At 51.7% G+C, this 19,977-nt stretch overlaps 5 protein-coding genes across 5 annotated transcripts; 1 reads left to right on the forward strand and 4 right to left on the reverse strand.

Moving 5' to 3' along the window:
* Positions 1-1,710: 1,710 nt before the first annotated feature.
* Positions 1,711-2,130, reverse strand: CTHT_0018020 (uncharacterized protein; the record flags this gene model as incomplete). Its single annotated transcript, XM_006692237.1, has 1 exon — positions 1,711-2,130. The coding sequence occupies one exon, from the start codon at positions 2,128-2,130 to the stop codon at positions 1,711-1,713; it is 420 nt and encodes a 139-aa protein (XP_006692300.1).
* A 6,221-nt stretch (positions 2,131-8,351) lies between these two features.
* CTHT_0018030 (uncharacterized protein) lies at positions 8,352-11,696 on the reverse strand (the record flags this gene model as incomplete). Its single annotated transcript, XM_006692238.1, has 3 exons — positions 8,352-9,010; positions 9,090-11,307; positions 11,385-11,696. 3 exons carry the CDS (start codon positions 11,694-11,696, stop codon positions 8,352-8,354), a joined length of 3,189 nt encoding a protein of 1,062 aa, XP_006692301.1.
* A 1,283-nt stretch (positions 11,697-12,979) lies between these two features.
* Positions 12,980-15,381, reverse strand: CTHT_0018040 (uncharacterized protein; the record flags this gene model as incomplete). The annotated part of the gene is made up of 2 exons (XM_006692239.1): positions 12,980-15,053; positions 15,113-15,381. The coding sequence occupies 2 exons, from the start codon at positions 15,379-15,381 to the stop codon at positions 12,980-12,982; spliced, it is 2,343 nt and encodes a 780-aa protein (XP_006692302.1).
* Positions 15,382-16,793: 1,412 nt separating this feature from the next.
* On the forward strand, positions 16,794-18,291 carry CTHT_0018050 (uncharacterized protein; the record flags this gene model as incomplete). Its single annotated transcript, XM_006692240.1, has 5 exons — positions 16,794-16,906; positions 16,984-17,057; positions 17,123-17,311; positions 17,410-18,144; positions 18,203-18,291. The coding sequence occupies 5 exons, from the start codon at positions 16,794-16,796 to the stop codon at positions 18,289-18,291; spliced, it is 1,200 nt and encodes a 399-aa protein (XP_006692303.1).
* A 684-nt stretch (positions 18,292-18,975) lies between these two features.
* CTHT_0018060 (uncharacterized protein) lies at positions 18,976-19,745 on the reverse strand (the record flags this gene model as incomplete). The annotated part of the gene is made up of 2 exons (XM_006692241.1): positions 18,976-19,025; positions 19,106-19,745. The coding sequence occupies 2 exons, from the start codon at positions 19,743-19,745 to the stop codon at positions 18,976-18,978; spliced, it is 690 nt and encodes a 229-aa protein (XP_006692304.1).
* Between the last annotated feature and the right edge of the window lie 232 nt (positions 19,746-19,977).

Below are 19,977 nucleotides of genomic sequence, written 5' to 3' on the forward strand. Positions count from 1 at the left end.
ATGCAGCACAATGCAGGGGCGTTTGGCCAGAGTTGTCTTGCCGGTTTGGATCAACTCGGCCGTTACGTAACAGAGCTTTAACAACATCCGTATGGTCATCATATGCAGCGGCGTTTGGCCAGAGTTGTCCTGTCCGTTTGGATCAACTCGGTTATCACATAACAAAGCTTGAACAACCTCCGTATGGCCATTCTCTGCAGCCCAACTCAGCGGTGTTCGGCCTCCCTTGTCTTGCTGGTTTGGATGAACTCCACCATCACATAACAGAGCTTTAACAATTTCTGTGTGGCCATTGAATGCAGCGTAATGCAGCGGTGTTTCGCTATGGTTGTGTTGTCGGTCTGGATGACCTCTGTCACCACGTAACGGAGCTTTAACAACCTCCGTATGGCTATTTTCTGCAGCCGAAACCAGAGACGTTAGGCCATTGTTGTCTTGTGGATCTGGATTAATTTGGCCATCACATGACAGAGCTTTAAGAACCTCCGTATGGCCATTCACTGCAGCCCAACACAGTGGCGTTCGGCCATTTTTGTCTTGTCGATTTGGATCAACTCGATCGTCGCATAACAGACATTCAATAACCTCAGTATGCCCATATTCTGCCGCCCAATTCAGCGGTGTTCGGCCGTTTTTGTCTTGTCGGTCTGGGTCAACTCGGCCATCACCCAATAGACATTTAACAACCTCCGTATGGCCCTTCCTTGCAGCCCAACTCAGCGGTGTTTGGCCATTATTGTCTTGTCGGTCGGGATCAACTCGGCCATCAGACAACAGAGTTTTAACAACCTCCGTGTGGCCATACTCTGCAGCCCAACTCAGCGGTGTTCGACCTTCCTTGTCTTGTAGGTCTGGATCAATATCCTGGGCACGCGCAAAGAGTGCCTTAACTAAATTATCGAGCCCATAGACACTTACTATGTGAAATGCATTTTGAGTTGGCTTTAAATCCTCTGAAGAAAGCCAAGACTTCTTTCTAACCTCGGAAAAGATGTCGCAATATTGTACCACCATACTGACCCATTCCGATTTAGTCAATAAGTTAAGCAGCTGAGGAGTACAGAAGGAACACGCAGATGCATGGTGTCCCCAGTAATCAACCGCGTAGGAGAAGAGGGGTTTTTTTTAAGTCGTTCATGCGCCTCTTCGTATGATTTGACAGGGCCACCTGAAAAGTCCTTCAACGAAAGGTATAATACGCAGGTATTTGCGATATCGAAATTGGCGGTTGGAAACCACCGACTCAAAGTATCCTGGAAATATTCATGAAGTGTAGAGTGGACAAGTTGAATGATTTCGCGTTTTTTGTCGATGATAACGAGCCCGCAACATGCTGAAAGCATGTCTTCGACATCAGGAATTGCGGTTTCATCAATCTCGTCCTCACTATTCTTGGCAGCCCATGCATACTGAACCTCTGTTGTTTTCAAAGGGCGTTTTGCGCAGATGATCCAGGATAGCACATGGTTGGCAAGCTTCATGTATTCAGCCCGTTGTCCGTTGATTCTCTCCAATGCGTTGTCATATGCCCGGCGTAATAGGGCAAGCTTTGCCCCCTTTTCGTCAGAGGTATTTTGAAGTTTGTTGAGTGTTTCACGGATGCCCTTTTCGGTAACCTCACCCTTCAAGGACTCGAAGAAGAGATGAGCAAGTAGAAACCTGATCTTTTATCAGTAATTGTATGCTCAACAGAATACTTAACCCATCAACCTATGGAAGAGTGACATACATGCCATCTGCAGCATCAGCAATGCGAATAATAACTTCATTCTGGAGCTCCGAGCGCTTTGCGGCAGAGCACAAATCGGACATGCGATTGCGCAGGTATCGCTCAATATCTTCCCTTTGGGCTATGATCTTGAGGCGAGAGTGCCCATAGAAAGCTTGCTCAATATCAGGTAGGGAGCGGGATGTGGCCAGGATGTTGAGATTAATTTCCCTAGATTGAAGACGTAGCAATGTTTTGATAAATTTGGAACGAATACTGTTGCTCACTTGACACTCGTCCAGGGCATCAACGATAACGTAAACTCCATCCTTGTACAATGGCGCAATAGCTTGGAACATGTCCTCAAGATCATTCAACGATGGCTGTGACCTATACTTCTCGTATCGTATATAGGCATCCATGACTGCGCGTGGCGGTGTAAACTTATTGTGAAGTAGCTGCTTTACGAGGTTGGAAACGAGCTACTCCACGGTTTGATCGCCTGTGTGCTGGAAGTCACAGTATAGATATGCGATTCCAACGTCACGGTCACCTGAGTTCCTTTGGAGGAAATCGATAACGGTCGATACAAGGATAGTCTTTCCAGCACCAGGTATGCAGGGGCAGAAGAGAGTCATCGACTTCCTTGACAGCCTGGTGAACTGATTAGCCTGAGGAAAAAACAGGAATGAGCCAGGTTCGAAGGAAAAGAGGACTATACCATTCTCGAAATTGAGGAGATTCCAGGAACCACTGTCCTGTTTCTTCTTGTCTTCGGTGAAAGACATCGGCTTGTTTCAGAGAATAGTCCACTGAAGCCAGTGAAGAGAGCCAAGCAAGGATTTCTTCATGTTTTTGCAAAGCTTCAGCTTTATGTGCTTCTTGATGCTTGTCTTTACACGTCGCATGTTAGAAACAATCATTAATGAGTCCAGCACCGTAACACTGAGATTCAAATAGGGTGAATAATATGAGAAGTCTAATCTCTACCTCGGTGCTCTTGCTCTTGAATACATGTGATCATATCCTCAAGTTCTCCAAGCAGTCTTTTGAAGCCGGTATCAGATGTAGAGCCGAACTTCACCATCTCAGAATGATTGGCGTGAACTATCAACATGCAAAGGTTAGTCAGTTCATGGCGAACAATGAACAATTCTGAAGTTTAGATCGAGTTGAAAAAAGTCTTTGATACGCGTTGGAAGTGTGGTCAAGCCACACATGGTTTGAGTACACAGACAAGATCGTCAAAAGTAGAACGAAAAATGCCAAACAAGAGTAAAGTAGTGTGCAACGGGCGGACATATACAGTGTGCTATCAGATCCAGGCATGCACTTACTGCTGAAACATGGCCATCCAGGTAGTTTCTATACTAGTGTCATCAGTGAGCAGAAACTAAGGGTAAGAATAGCGGAAATCCGACTGTAGAAATCCACTTACAGCTGATTCATCTGGCACGATTTTTACTTCATTTATTCCACAAAGGCCAGCACCCAGGCGTTTCAGTACCCTCGTCTTAAGTTCTTCATAAGCGCAAACAACGTGGAACTGTCCCGCCTCGCATGTTTCCCTCAGATATCGCAACAAATTGAAAAACTCGTCGTGAAGAGAATTCAGGACTTCGTTACCACTCTGGGTAACCTCGAGCAGCGATTTGTTGACCGACCAAAAGGGAGTCAGACCAAGTGCTGAAGCTGACAATTCAGCCCATCGCGCAATTGCAGACCCTTCATGCGGGGTACCGAGGAAGACAATACCACAAAGTGCGTCGAGGATAAGGCTGTACTTTTTGTCCACATTCATCGTGCGCGAAAGCAAGAGGGCTTTTTTGCAGACGAGCCCACCAAAGCTGTGAGCAACGAGGATCAATGGTCGATTGGGGTTCTTTTTCCGTTCCTGGAAAAGATCCCGAAGAAGATTAAGAAGATTATTGGCATGATCATGCAACCGGTTTGTAGATGTTCCAGAACTTCCTCCAGACCCTGATCGAGCAACATATGCATCATAACCAAAGGTCAACAGACGAGCCTGCTTGAATTTGTCGATTTGTGGAAGAAATTCCTGTGGCCAAGGTATCATTTTCGACTTGTGTGTCCATGTAGAATCACGACTACCGGTGAGTTCATGAACGAAGCAAATGTCGGCGACGGCATCTTCACAATCGTACCAGATAGCAATGCCATCTTGGAAGGTGCGCGGATCGAATTTGGTCTGCTGATGTGATGCGTTCTGATGTCCTGAGGCGGGAACAATGGCTGTGGTTGAACTTTTATCAGGACGATTGTCTGCACTGCCAGGTGGTGAATTATGGTCGGACGCCGATTGAGGACGCCGATCCGTTGGAGTGGCCCAGTGGGCTGCGTTGAACAGAGCACGAAACCTGCGCTTTACCATAAGTCATCCAAGAAGACAGTTGTGCGGAGCAATAGTGAGGAGTTGATATCTAGATGGAACTAAGATAGAGCTTGCGTCTCTGCGAAAGAGGGAGAGAGCAAGAGAGAGAGAGATGCCGTGGGTAGCTAGGGAAAGGCTGTGTCATGTTCTTCCTGTCACAGTGAACAGCGTGGATGCCAATGATAGGGCGGGGTTTGAGGCTTGCACATCTAGGTACTCGGGTTGTGCCCACAGCGACGGTGTGCATAGGTTGATAAGTGCATTACGCGGGGAAAAACTCCTTTTTCTGGGACAAACCCGCGCGTAGCTTGTGCCCGCTGGTCCAAGCGGGGGGAGGTGGGAAATAGCGGGGGCTACAAGGCTCTGGATGATAGCAACTGATCTTCAGACACTACCATGGTCATGTATCGTTGACAAAGATCTCAACTTGGTGGCCATCCAAGGATTACCAAAACCATCGCTAAGGTCCGACAGTACTTCAGTTTCCCACACTTGAACAAGTATGTCACGTGGTCAACAAGTGCGATTTGTGCCCCTAGAGCAAGGCAGGAAGACATAAACTATACGGGCACCTTCAACCATTGGAAGTTCCCGAACGACCTTGGAGCGCTGTGACGGTTGATTTTATCACCAAGTTACCGATCTCCGAAGACAGTGTGACGGGCAACAAATGTGACTGCATAATGGCCATTGTAGACCGCCTGATAAAATGAGGCTTATTTCTTACCGGTGCAAGGTTGGTCAGCAGAGCAGGTTGCAGACGTGGTCTTACAATATTCTTACGATTTGTCACGAGCATACACGGTTGGCCTAAGTTTGCTACGAACTTTTAGAAGGCCCTAGTGGAACGATTAGGTGCGAAAAACAAATTTGTCCACAGCATATTACCCCCAACAGATGAGCAGACCGAACGACTCAACCAGGCGGTCCAATAGTATTTTCGGAACTACGTAAACTATCAGCAGGATAATGCTCTGAGGGCTATTTTCTCGGTGTGGCGTACTATCCCTACCCATGGCTGTGGTGGCTAGCCGGGATCTACCCCCAGCACTTGCTGGAGCGAGAAAGAGAGAGATGGCGAGCTCGAGTTCGGACCTTACCGTTCGACAACCCCCTTTAGAGGAGACTCCAGTCACCATTATACAAAGGCTGGTCTCGCCTACACCAACTAGCCGCCGACACCCAACCAGGCTCTCTGTCTTGTGCCCCGGCGACCCGGGTTTCGGGCTTGGCTAGGGCTATCCCCAAGTCCCTTCAGACCACAGAAGAATCCCCCCCCCCTGCGTAGAATCATGGTGGCGGTCGAACAAGCCTCATTCCAGTCTGTGGGGTGGCCCCTCAGCTAAACCCTTCCTCTCTCCCTTCGACAGAAAGTATCTGGCTAGATGGATCGCGGGAGGCATCTGAACATGGGGACTTTCTGGAATACCATCCCAGGTTCAACCACCCTACAAGTGCTATCGAAACCTGCCCTTGTGGTTCGATAGCCTCTAGAGGCCATTTCCTGAGATGCCCCCTCTCGTCCTTCAATAACCCTATGGTAGGGCGTCTGGACCCCAAAGCCTTTTGGCACCCGCACCAACTTTTTGAGAACAGGAGAGTACAACTCAAGCTTCACAGCTCCGCGCGAGATGAACAAACGGGGCAAACTATTCCCACCCTACGCCTCCCTGTCTCCTCGCTTGATACAACACCCCCAAAACCTTCACCCCCCCAACGACTCACAATCAGATTCGGAACTGTCCAGTTTGGATATTTAAATCCGAGTCTCTTCCCACTTAGCCCATTCCCTGTTCCTATTTATGATATCCCCTTACAGCAACACACCGGTTTTTTCCCTTTTTGGGTTTTTCCCACGTGTATGTAGTGTAGTTTAGGCAGCCCTTAATCACCTTTTGCCCGCCGCCGTCGTGGGCACGACGAAGCACCCTCAAGGTGAGACGGATCGAAATTTCGATTCAATTCAATTCAATTCAATTTAATTCAATACGCCAAATCCATCTTATATGACGACAGTGCGGGACCAGGCTGATTTGTAGGCTTAGCATGCTTCACATCTGTGGCAAAGTCCTTATGCAGTTGTGTGATTCGAACTTGATGTTGGAGAAGAGTTTGGGAAAGGACATTGTATGGAAAGATGAAGTTGGCGACCTACGGAAGAGCTAGGTGAGTCTGTACTACTGCCTGCTCACTGATGACAGGATCGATAGTGGTTGAGGAAGCGGGAAGCCGAGGCCAACGAAACCTACCTACGGCACGGATATAGCTTGGAGGACACAGTCAATCCAATACGCAGTCAACGGGACTGTTGTGTTAATGCTACCAGGGAATTTTGTCCTTCGGTCTTTAATAACAACAATTGAAAATATATTGCGTTACTATGCTGTACCTTGCACACACAATCTCTAATGATGGACTTGGTAATGAGTCGTGCTACTTAGCAGAAAGCACTAAGATACCCTTGGTTTCGGATCCATTTGGGTCGTTGCAACTTATAAAGGATGCATTAGTGCGCAAGCCACAACACCTTGAACACCAGCAAGAGGCTCAGCACACATGTCACACAAGAGGGTTTACCATGGCCAAGTGGGGAAAGCAGTTGTTCCAGTCATCCGATTATATGGAAATGAGCAGTGTAAATGAATTAGGCTTCATCAGCTTTGAAGGCAGCTATTGTAAAAGCGGTCTTCGATTTTCGTCACCGCCCCATGAGGTTAAACTCGAAAGTTTAGAACAAAAAGGAAGACCTGCGGCAGGGCTGAAGTGAACAATGGGTACGGCAGAATAACAACGCTCTACCTTCTAAACTACACACGCGTGAGGGTGGATGAGTATGGCTCTTATATAAGGTCCAGTGTGCACCTGACCTCAGTGGAACCCGGGCTGACCGAGGTTGCAGCTAAAACTTAGTCAACGCAGCAGCGGTTTTAAGTCAACCTTCCTCTCGTAAACTAGAAGCTTAAGACCTGAGCTTCCTACAGATCACAAAGATGCAAAAACACTTGAAGAAGTATCACATTATCCGACACAATGCCATTTTCTCCAAAAACCCAAAAGCTTTGTTAGGCTAGCAAAGTCATCGACACCAATTTTGACAACTTAAGGGAAGTTCCGAGGATATAACCGCCTTTTCAACCCAGCTATTAATGCACTTTCGTCTCATCATCCATGCATACAACACTCAAACAGATTGTGATCATCCACCTGCTTGTTACAACTCCTCTGGTAAGACGGGTGGACCACCTAGATAAGTCTCCTGAAGCTTGAGTTTCTAAGCATCACACAGCACAACGCGCAGACACCATCAGGTCAGATAGAGTCTTTTTCAGCGAGTCCGTCTAACTTCTCTTAACAATCCCAAACCCATCATCTCCTGAAACCTAATCGCAAAACCAAACACAAAAAAACAAATTTACATATGTGCATTGCCGCCTTCAACACCTTTGCTTGTGGCTGCTGCAAGCCCAACCTTCACACTCTACGCCTCTGTGAGTGGGCCAAACTCAAAGGGATCGAGTGTCCAGAGTTCATGATCACAGAGGATTGCACGAACAGAAAAATATATGATCTGTTGAAGTGTGTGGAGCATTCTTAACGCTTATATGTGGACATGAAATATCTACATAGAATCATCTAAACCTCTGAGCTTAGAGAAGTGGTTCGAGGTTTGGGAGGTCCGTAAAAAAAAGAAAAAAAGAAGGGGGGGGGGGGCTGGTCCTTGGAATAAAAAGATTGGGGTTTGAGATTCGGGGCGGGGGTTCAAAGAAATGATACAGGGATAATAAAGACCTAGAGTAAACCATGCCCTGCACGATGGAGGCCCTCGCTGGGCGGCTTGGGTACAATCGAAGAGCAAAGGTCTTGGACTGTGAAGGATGTGCATATTACACCAGAGTGAACCAACCCAAAAGAGAAACATCTGATTAACTTCTCTATCCCTATATCATTGACTGATTGATCAATCACTAGTATCATTTATCATATGTTGTGTTCATGTGTTTTCTTTCTACTTCAGTTAGGTAGGTGACTCTACAATCAATAACCGCATTTCAATCAGCGAGTAGCAAAGGACTCCATCAAAAGCAAAAGGTCATCTGTAAATCCCGCTTAAGTCTTAAGAATAATCATTCCATTCCTTTCAACCCTCCATCACCAAACTCCCCGTATCCCTTACCCCACCAAAACCTTAACCCTACCTTGCCAACACAATCCCCTACCCAGCCTTGAGACCTGACACAGCTTGCCTTCCCCTCAATCATCATCCACATACCCCGGCACAGCCGGCGTCTCCGCGCTATACGCCCCCGGCGCAGGCGTTGGGGCGCCATACGCTGCAGCTCCGCTTGCCGCAGGCGTGGGCGCGCCCAACGGGGCCGGCGTCGGCGCAGAGTCCGCACCCCAACCGCCCTGCCACGCACCTGGCGTAGGCGCAGATATAGCCGCTGGCGTTGGGGCAGAGTATGCCCCCGGTGTAGGCGCAGACAATGCCGCTCCGGGAGTCGGGGCGCTGAGTGCTGCACCAGGCGTCGGCGCGTCATATCCATGCGAGGATGAGCCGCTTGCTCCAGGAGTGTAGCCCCACGGATCGGAAGCCGAGTTAGCTGAGCCTGAAGCACCTGGTGTAGGAGCAGAGACGCCGTAAGCGGGAGTTTTCGAGCCCCAGGGGTCGTGGGAAGAAGATGCGGAGGCGGACCAAGCGGGGGTCTTGGAGCCGTGGCCAAAGCCATCATGGGCTGGGGTCTTGGCACTGGAGGACCAGGCGGGCGTGCGGGAGCCGCCATAGGCTGTGGCGCCGCCGTAGGCCGTGCGGGAACCGTCGTAAGGGTTGACGGTGCGAGAGCCGTCGCCCCAGGCAGGAGTGCGAGAGCCGGAGGTTTCGGGGCGGCCCCAGGCTGGGGTGCGTGCGGTGGCTGGGGAAGTCAGCTTCGTTGCGAGAGGATGAGAGAAAAAAAAGTAAAAAAAAAAAAAAAAAAAAAAAGAAGCACTTACACTTTGATGAACCCCAAGCAGGAGTCCTCTCGCCTCCGGAGGCACCCATGAGCGTCCTGCCGCCAGAGTAATCTCCGGGACGGCCGCTGGAGCTGGGAGCGGGCCGGCCACCGCGACTGTAAATGTCGATCGGCTTGCCGGTGATCTTGTCGCGAAAGATGAGATCGGCCTTGGGCACAGTGACAACCTTGTTCTTGCTGTGCAGCTCGACACGGGCATGCGTCTCAGTGGTATCTTTGACGATACCCATCATGCCCTTGTAGACACCGCGACGGATTGACACGTGCTGATTGAGGGCCCGATCAGGACCCAATGACTGCTTGGGAGGGGGCATGTTGTTGTTGGTGCCGTTGGGGTTGCGCTTGAGCGCCGGGTTCATGGCGCTGAGATCAGGACCGGCGTTGGCGTTAACGCGACCACCCTTGGCAGCGACCGTCATAACATTGCCGGCGCGTGTGACGAACACACCGGCATTCTCAGTCGTGGCGTTGCTGTGGAGGAAAACATAGGACCGGTAGATGTGGATGATCTTGCCCTGGCGTTGCTGACCACCATACTCTCGGACGACATCATCGAGCCTGATCTCCGAGCCATTGCGGTCGGCAGCAACGGCAGTACGGCGCTTTGGCAGCTTGTTGGCGATCTGCGAGGGCATGACCTGGCGGGTATCGCCGTTCTGATCAAGCACAACCATGGACTCGCGATCGACCTTGACAATTACACCGACGGTAGTAGGATCGAGCTGAACGAGGTCAAGAAGGGAGTACTGGCCAAGCGAGCCCTGTCCACCAATGTCGCTAGCCTCGCGCAGGTCCTTGCTGAACACAGTGATCTCGGTATTGGTTTGGTCCGAAAGCAAAGTAACTCGGTCATCAGTAATGTTGACGACCATACCAACTTCATCGCGAAAACGGCTGCCACCAATGACCTTGACGTGGTCACCAAGCTGGAAGCGCTTGCGTAGGCCCTTGTTGGGAACTTCGAGAGTCTGGCCAGCCAGCTCGCCCTCGGTCACACGCAGAGTGACGATGTCACCCTGCACGCTGATTGCCTTTCCTATGACACCAGCCTGCTCACCCTCGTAGACCTCGATCACGTCACCGGGGACATAGGTAACATTGTTGCTGTCCTTGAGACTGGTGTACAGAGCCTTGAGGTCGAGGTTCTCGGTGCCGTCTTCGCCGCCGCTGGCGAACTTGGTAACTTCCTCGAGAGTGGGATTGACGTCCTTGGTCTCGAGCCATTGAATCTTGATGTCCTTGACTTGGAAACCGTTCTCGAACTCTTCGCCCATGTACGTCCAGGTGTTGGTCTGGGGATTGCCAGATAGGTAGCGGGGGTTGCGCTTGCGGGCCTCGGCCTCGCTGAAGAGACGCTGCGGCGGGCGCGGAGCCGGCATGCCAGGCCGCTTGCGCTTGCCGTCAGGAGTGAGGTTCGAAGAAGCATCGTCGCGAACACCGTAGTCGAGACGAGGAATAAAGCGCACACGAGCTTCCAAACCGTTCTCGGTGACATCCAATACCTGGGCAAGGTCGCCAGCATGTTTGGCGGGCCTCTTCAGACGCACCCACGCGCCAGGCTCAAGGGTAGGCGTCTTGGTAACACGAAGCAGATCAGGCATGTCCTTGATCTCGACCAACATCATCTTGGTGCGCGGATAGACATTAAGCATGCCATCGAGCGCAATCAAGACGTCGGTCTGTCTACGGGCCTCGACGTAGATGTAGCCCTTCATGACACTGTTGGGGCCGCCGCGCTCAAAGGCGGCCGTGATGGGAAGCGCGTTGGGCGTACCCATGCGCTCCTCGATGCGACGCATGATGTTGAAGACAACCTCTCTCTCCTTACCCTCCTTGCAGCGAACAGCCCAGATGCTTGGGTCGTCGACGCTCGGCAGGAGCAGGCGCTTCGGCACGACCTTCATGTCTCCATAGCCACGGCTGGCGGCGCGCTTGCCGTAGCGTTCTCGCAGAATCTCGGCCTGCTTCTCAGCATCAAGGGACGCTTCCAGCTCGCGCTGCCGATCGAGGGCGCGGTGCTGCCGCTCGTCGTGCAGGCGGCTGACCTCCTCGAGGTCGTCGGGATGGGCAATGTCGATGAAGTCATCGATCCCTTCAGCCTCGCGGTCCTCATCTTCGGCTTCTTCTTCGTCTTCGACCTCGGCTTCGATATCCAAGAAAGCGGCACCGAGGTCCTTGCGGCGCTTACGACGTCGGCGCTGGTAACTGTCAGCACTGCGGGATTTTAAGAAGACAAAGCAAAGTAATGGGAAGCACTGAGATCGGGGGTACTCACATGCTGTTGAACATCCTCATCCTCTTCGTCTTCATCCTCCTCCTCCTCCTCCTCCTCCTCTCCTCCCTCTTCTTCCTCATCATCCTCAGCGACACCATCTCCCTCAGCATCCTCCTCTTCAGCGCCTTCCTCAGCCTGCTCTTCGTTCTCATCCTCATCGCCATCGTCAGCGGGGCTGCGACGGCCCTTCTTGTTGCGGCTGTCATCCTCAACCTCGTTCTCCTCGTCCGACATGTCGGCAGGTGCGGGGTTGAACGGCTCGTCGTCTGACTCGGAGTCGCCCGCGAAATGAAACGGCGCGTTTGACGCCATGGTGATGACTTTGGTTACTCGTAATCAGTGATGGGGTCGTAATTGTTGTGTTTGATGTATGTAGTTCGCGAAACGGGCGTTCCCGTGTTTCCGTGAGATGCTCGGTTGCGAAAAAAAAAAAAAAAAGCTTGGTGAGTCGATCAGCCAAGAAGCAAATCGTGCGGCGATTGAGGGGTTGCGATTGCAAAACAGGAAGAAATCTTAGAAGAAAAAGTTGAACAGTTGAGGCTGGCGTTGGAGAATGTAGGGACGAAAGGGACCTTTTAAAGTCCGAGTCGACACTTCACAGTCGCGAGGCGATTGAGCTTCACCTGCGGCAACGCCAGCGGCCCACATGCCGCGCTAAGCCTTTATAGGAAGACCACCGGGTTGGGCAACAACCTTTTTGCGGACCCACTTTTGCTGGAGGTGGCGCACATGAAGCTGAGCAGTGCGATTGAGGGTTGACTTGGTTTGCTATATATTAGTGTCTTCTGAGACGTCGAATATTTGCACCCTATGGCTATTCCAGCAATATAATGGGACTCATCTCAAAATCGGTGGCTATTGCTGAAGACTGTGTCAGAGGGCCCCAGGCATCCAAAATCTTAGGCACCACTCATCCTTCGACACTTTCTTAAGTCCTCCACCATCATCACTGCAGATACCTTGAGAGAAACCCATGTGGTTTTAGTCCAGCGTTCTCCATGTGAATTGACATTTATTGACAATAATACTCTGTCCGTTAGGTTTTGACACACATAAATCCTCACCCCAAATCAACCAAATGTACATGTGTGGTCCTTAAGACAACTGTCAAAGCTCAAGGCCCACCAAAGCAGAGCAAAGCTTGACGACGGTACTTAAAATTTCCTATAAGACATGGAAACCTTGATAAGCCTCTTTCTCAATAAGTTACATTCCATCCGTTCCATTCATCCATTCATCCACCTTTCACGAAAGTTCCATCAGACAGCTAAACACAAGACAAAAAGACCCAGGTAAAACTCCGCCCATATGATATCAAGAGTATTGTGTGCGTGAGTGTGCGTGCTGCCCATACATAGCTTGCAAAAAAAAAAAAAAAAGCTATGACAAAAAAAAATAAACAGACAATCAAACAACAAAATGAAGACCCGCGTGTTGCGTGTACACACTTTTGCCTTAACCTCCCTATTTCCTCGTCAGAAAGCAACGAAAAGTAGTAGTAAAAAGGCTTGGAGAATAGAAGTGGGCGTTTGAAGAAGCAAAAGTAGATAAGGAACAGAAGTAAACCTGGCTAACAGCAACAGAGAACTTGTTCATTAGCTCTCCTTCTTGCTCACCGAGGCAATAAAGCTTTGATAATTCTCATCAGCGTCCATCGCCCGGCCGTAGGACCTCCCTTTTGGCAGGTCCCTCAATTCTGGCTTAGGCAACTGTTTGCCGCTCGTAGTCCAGAGCACACCGCCGGTATTAGCCCCAGCCTTCTTTTTCGAGGCCAATGCATCCTCTTTCTCCTTCTCCTTATTCTCCTTTCCCTTCCCTGCCGGCGCCGGAGTCGAAGAGCCATTAACCGCCTTTCCCTTCCCCTTCTCTTTCTCTTTCTCCTTATCCTTCCCGGCGGGCATCTTCCCGCCATCCTCTTCCTCCTCGCTCTCCTCCCCAGCCTGCTTCTTCCTCAACCTCCACGCCAACAATATGTACTCCCCCCTAGTCATCGAATTCTTCACCGTCTCAAAATACTTTAACACCTCCTCGCGTGGCGCCACCACATGCTGCAACTGCTCCAAATGATCCCCCGTCGGCGCGTACAGCCGGATTGTTATGGCCTGCCAATAGTCGCGCGACGGGTCGGCGACGGGATACTCGGATTGAGAGCCGCGGTGGACGATCAGGAAGGAGGCATAAACTTGCTGGCCTGATTGGCCGGGTGGTAAGGGCTTGTATTCAAGAAGGGAATATCTCGGGAAGAGGTAGCGGTCGCCGTTGCCGCCCACGAACTCGACTACGATAGCGGAGATGTCAGGTTTGGGAGGGGGAGGGGGGCCTTTGGAGCGGAGGGCTTGTTGAGGGGCAGGCGAGGGCTTGCCATTGACTTGGTTCGAATGTTGGCCAGCGGTGGCGCCTTTGGCCCGCGCATTGAGAGCGGGAGCCTGGGCTTGTTTCTGGGCCTCCTGGGCTTTTATCAGCTTGGATTTGAAGTCATCCAGTATGGCTTTCAGGTCGGGAGCGTCGGAGAAGAGAGGTCGCCTGTCGGCCACACGGCGCACAATATCTCTGGTCCGGATGTCATCTAGTGCTTTGCGAGCTAGCATGATACACAATGGGTCAGAGTTGGGAGGGGGGATAAGAGTAGATCCGGTCTCCCTGGGATTAGTGCGCTGCACGATGAATAAGATATCGCGGACCTGGTCCGCAAACCACTGGACAGACCGGCCGTCGTTGGCGATAGTCAACTCCGCAGCAGTCGGGCCCTTGCGCTGCTGCTTACTTTCGGCAGTCAGAGCATCGATGATAGACTGGAACTTTTGGAGCTCGTGCTGCTCGGCATTACCTTGAGCAACACGTTTCATAAGCTCCCGGAGCTGAGGGTCACCACCAGCGCGCTCGGCCAGCATCAGAATGATAGGGTCTGTGCCGGGTTTCGGCGGCGCTGGTGTCGGGGTCGTAGGTGGGCCATTGGATGGAGGGGCGGGCGCGGGCGCGGGCGCAGCAACAGGACCACTTGCAGGCGTAGGAGGAGCTGTAGGATGCGTGCTTGGAGCTGCAGGCGGCGGCGGCTCTGATGCAGCTAAAGGCTGAGCAGGCGGCATCGGCTGCGCTTGGGCAGGAGCTGGAGACAGGACATTCTCCATGCCCCTAGGCGACACGATCGGCGGTGCCGCTGGAGCCGCGGTGGGCATGCTAGATGTCGATGGCGATGTATTTACCGAACTCTGAACAGGAGCCGGAGGGGCAGGAGGTGGCTGTGGTGCAGACGCAGTTGGCGCAGGCGATGGGGATGGTTGTGCCGGACCAGCTGGTGCTGACTCTATAGAAGGAGGAGCTTGGCCTTGAGCCGGGACCGACGGCGTAGCAGGCGTCGTCGCCCCTGGCGTAGGCGGAGGCTGCATAGCTCCATTGCGAGGTCCATACTCTATGATCGGTCGCTTATCAGGAGGAGGGGGCGGTGGTGGCTTCGGGTCTCTCACGGCATAGAGAACGGCGTCGAAAACGTGAGGATCGACAACAATCTGGACTTGTCCGATCTTGGTCATACTGTCCTTCGGCGGATTGTTCGGTTCTTCAATCACGACACCCCGCTTCTTGACAGGCTTGGTCCAGTACTTCTCAAACATGCCTTCTCCGATGATCCATTTGTGACGCGACCGCCTGATCGACTCGCCAAGGACGCCGCTGCAGTCTGCATCAGCCGTAGGTCTACCATAAAGAAATCAGCAGAAATAAACACCCACCTTTCGGCAACGGTCTGATATTCGCTATCAGGGAGGTCGTCGGGTTGGGGCGACTCGACGGCTGGCAGAGGCTTCCCCGGGGTAATCGACGTCGGTAAGGGCGGGGGGGGTTCTTTCTCCTTCTCTTTCTCCGGGCTGGCCGGCTCAGGATCGGGCTCTGACGCAGGTGCTGGTGTTGCTGACCTCGCCGGGGGACTGGTATGCCTCCTTTTTGCGGCCTGCTCGGCCCGGGCAGCAGCGCGAGCCGGAAGTTTCCTCTTCTTCTCCATTGGGACGGCCAGCCGAACCGGGTGTGCTCAGTGGCTGCTTGTCATGCGCTCATCGAAATGCCGAGAAAAAGCTGCGAGAGGTCGTCTGGCCTTGTGCGATTGGGCCCAATTGAGTTTGGAAAAAAAGGGGGGACAGATTTTACATGGGCGAAGAGGGAATGTTTGTAGGGCTGAAAAACTTGTCAAAGGTTCGCGGACTTGTTGGAAGCGGGTCAGCGCCCTGAAGTTGTAATAAGAAGCAGCCAGAATGCGACGAATGTTTCCTCGTTCCCAAGACAAATGGAATCCTTGCGCATAGGGACGCGCTGATCCACGTGAGGGTGGACCCATGCTCCTAATTGGCCAGTGCTGCCAAGCGGCTACGAGACGCGCATACGCCTCTTCTAACCTCGACCTTACGGCATCGACGTTTTTGTCTCTATCAGTTTGGTCAGCCTCGACTGAAGTGGCAATAAGTTATGTTTTCTTGTGTTTAACTGGTTGGAATAATGACATCGACGTGGCTTTTTCGTTGGAATATACACGTGGTGTTGCACTTGCTAGGGTCTGAACAGCCGCCGAGTAATGTCTCGCCCCCCTCCCTACGGTCCCCTGGGTTTTTTTTTTTTTTTATCAAGACCAGACTAAAATGTGCCCCAGCAAATCTCCCTTCACCATGGAGCACTGATGGATAGAATTCTGCAAGACAATGATGTCTCGAAACATGTAGCACTTGAGAGCTTCATGTAGCTGATGGCATCGGAGTGATCTGACATAGTTGAATAGGTGACTTGCATGGTATCCAGGTGGTAATTCCGCGAACATATGATTTCCTCGAAGTCAACTTCAATAACTTCGTTCATCAATCCACCGTGAATGTGCTCTAGAGGGTAAGAAGAGAAGGTTAGATGATAGTATCAGTAGCTTTGGGGCTGCGTGACAACTCTTGAACCATGGTGCCTCAGTCGCCACTGCTGCCTTAGTGGCCTTAATAACATCTTGCAGACAGCTAGCACTATCTAAGAGATACCCTTTCAACTGCACATAGTGCCCATCGTCTTCTATATTTTGAAGATTCATGGATATGACGAATCATTCAGTCACTTAATATCCATTCACGATTCAGGTGTGGTGATCATGCTCCCCTTCGGACTTGCTACTCTTGACGGGACACACCATGCCAAGACTTTTAAACTCGCTAGAGAACTGACAGGCAGCAACCTCAGGACATTGAAGGCCCTAATCCAACAGACATCCTCTCTTAAAAGCAAAGCACATTTGGGTCACCGCGGAAAGTCGTCGGCTGATATCAAGCGACTCTTTCCCAGAATATCTGCTCGACTCCTATCATATGGATCATCTAATTGTCTAGTCAGCCATCAAAAGTGTCTCTTTTTCCGCATCACGCTCATTTGAGCAGTCCAAGGTTCACAATGGAGTCATCCACGCTAGCTGCAATCCTAGTCCTATCCCTTATATTTGGTGTTCCCCTGACCATTTATGTCTCTTTCCTTCTCCTCTGCCTGATCCCATGCGTCCAGCGGAAGTACGGGCCAACCTCTCATAGCTCTCTCTCCTGCTTGCCTGGCTGCATTCAGGCTTCTGATGCTGACCACCTCGCAGTATAATCTACGCCCACAAAATCCACACTCTCTGGTGGAAGGATATCAATAAGCCCGAGCAATGGGGGTTTGCCAGTATGCCCCTCTCTGTCCTGTCTGATCTGACTATGTCCATACTGACCATAGACGAGAAAACCAAGCAACCCCCTTTTCCATCACCACCTCCGACGGTGAAACCCTGTACGCCTGGCACATTCTGCCTCTCCCACTCTATGTCAAACATGAAGCCTCTCTCTCAGCCCAACCAACCGGCTTCTGTGAGGATATCATTAAGACAGAGAACTTCCGCCTGCTGCGGGATGACCCGAATGCTAAGCTCGTCATCTCCTGTAAGCCCCTCCCCTCGTGCCTAGCTCTTCTTCAGTGGCTTCCGGAATTAATATCGGTATCCTGAAAGTCCATGGCAACGCTGCGCAAATAACTCAAGGCCACCGCCCTTCACACTACCACGCCCTAACCGACTCAACACCCTACCACCTCCTCACAATCGACTACCGTGGCTTCGGCCTCAGTACCGGCACACCCACGGAGCGCGGCCTGATCCTCGACGCGGTAGCTTCAGTCCGCTGGGCGGTTGAGATAGCTGGTGTGCACCCCTCGCGCATCGTCCTCATGGGCCAGTCGCTTGGGACGGCGGTGACCTGTGGGGTTATCGAGGCGCTTCTTTGCGGTCAGGAGGGTGATGATGAGGGGTTCCACGTCAAGGAGGATTTCGCGGGAATTGTCCTCGTCGCGGGCTTCAGCAGCCTGCCCCGTATGCTGGGCGGGTATGCCATTGCGGGCTGGGTACCTGTCCTAAGGCCGCTGAAGGTCTGGCCTCGGTTATATGAGAGCATTGTTGGCAGGCTGGTGGATAAATGGGACAGTGCGGTGCGGTTGAGGAGGGTGGTGAGTGAGGTGAGGAAGAGGAAGGGGAGGTTGAGATTGAGCTTGGTCCATGCTAAGGATGATTGGGATATCCCGTGTAAGGAGGACGATACGTTGTTTGAGCAGGCGATCAAAGGGCTAGTTGAGGAGGCTGAGGCGGGGGAAAGGGTGTTGAGTTCGGAGGAGCTAGGGAGGGAGAAGACCAAGAGGATGGTTATCAAGGGGAAGGACGCGTTTTTGGTGACCTGGAGGGAAGGAGATGTGGTTGTTAGGCAGGAGCTGTTCCCTTATGGGGGTGAGTCTTTCTTATGATGGATATTTGCGGGTATCTAAGAAGTAGCTGACATTTCTAGGGCACAACAACATCCTATGCTACGCGCCTGTATTACTTGCGGTTATGAGGGCATTTGGGGCAGAGGATGAGAGTGAATGCTCAGAGTAATACATGGTTGGCTAGCAGTTAGCCAGATTGGTGTGAAGTGCACAACATATGGACAAGATATACAGTACTGATCTCAGGACGGGATATATTTCCTGGGTATTGAAAGTCAAATACACGTCAACATATAGAAATTATAGAAGGAAGCAAAGGAGAGGAGTAAACCGGATACACCTCGGTGCTCTATCCAAAAAAAAAAAAAGAAAGGAAGAAAGAAAATAACAAAGCCCTCACCGAGAAAAACTCGGCGCCCTGGGTTCCAAATCAATCCTCCAAGAACTATTCCACCTATGTACGGTCGGCCCTCCCCAACCATGCTGACTCTCCAACACCTCCGTATCACAATCCAACCTCACACTCTCCGACTCGATCCGGAATCTTTCGTCCAACTGTCCCTTCTTTCCCTGCCGCTGCTCAATCACCGCGCGATATATCGCCCTCCCCCACAAGTTATACCACTGATCCTCATTCACACTCGCATACCTCACCACGCCGCTCTCATCAACCCTCGAAAAAGCCCAGTCCACAAACACCACCTCGAACACCTTCGTCGTGAAATACAGATAGGGCCAGGTGAAGATCCACAAACAGCTCAAATAAAACAACCACTGCACCCAAGTTTTCATCCTCCACCTGTTCACTTTGCAATCATTATAGATATACACATACTCCCCCTTAACAGGGAACTCAATCGTCACCTGCCCTCTGTAATTCGTGCTTCGGATCAGCGTCAAAAGCTGATGCCGGATTTTATGCGTGTCCAACCCCATTACCCGTCTCCTCAGCACAAAACATTTCAACCCCGCATGACTCGCACAAAACCGATGACACCACTCCGTAAGCGTCGGCTTCGCCTGCCCTGCAAGCTCCAAATCCCCCTGTACGCCTGGCGCCCGTGATGCAAACACCGTCCCGCGTCGCGTCGACTCGTGGTTCTCTACAGTACGCAGCTCACTCCACGCCTGCCGATCGGGAGCATATAGATACGGTGTCAGGTCAATGCTGATATCGAAGTCTGTCTCCACTCTAGTGCTCTTCTTCCCGTCGCGCACCTCCGTCTCGTCGTGTGTGCCCAGGATGCGGATATGTGGACGCGGAGGGTGGGATGCGAGACGGGTGACGAAGGATTGAAGTTCGACCGGGTCCGTCGCAAGATCAGAGGACAAATAGCAGGCGTTGAGGTTTGACGAGTTGATGGTGCGGAGGCCGGTTGGGTAGGTGAAGCCGTCGTCGAAGTCGAGAGGGTTTGAGTCTTGGGTTTGGTTTAGGAGGGGAGCATCGAGGAGGACGTCGTTGTCGATTTCGGAGTAGAGCGGGGGAAGATCGTTAGGATCGGGAATAGGGATGTTATGGTCGGGGAGGCGTTGAGGGGGGATGGAGGTGTTGGAGCCGGAGCTGGATTCTCCTGGTCCCTGGGAGGGGACTGGGGCAGAGAGGGTGGGGTCGGGTTTGCCCATTGGATGATATGTGCTATGGAGTGTTGTTACATGAGGTTATCAGTGAGCGATTTGCCTGAGGCCTGAAGATCTCTAAGAGGGCAATGCCTCAGGCGAGACTCAGGCTTAAGAGAGACAGAACAAAGCAAAGAAAGCTGGACGCGATGCAAGCTTGCGTAAGCCTTTGAGTAAACTATGACCTAAAAGGAAACCCAGAAAGGGGAAAACGAGCGCCGGCTCACGCGAAACTGTG

Source organism: Thermochaetoides thermophila, assembly GCF_000221225.1.
Source record: "Thermochaetoides thermophila DSM 1495 unplaced genomic scaffold scf7180000011815, whole genome shotgun sequence".
Taxonomy (NCBI): domain Eukaryota; kingdom Fungi; phylum Ascomycota; class Sordariomycetes; order Sordariales; family Chaetomiaceae; genus Thermochaetoides; species Thermochaetoides thermophila.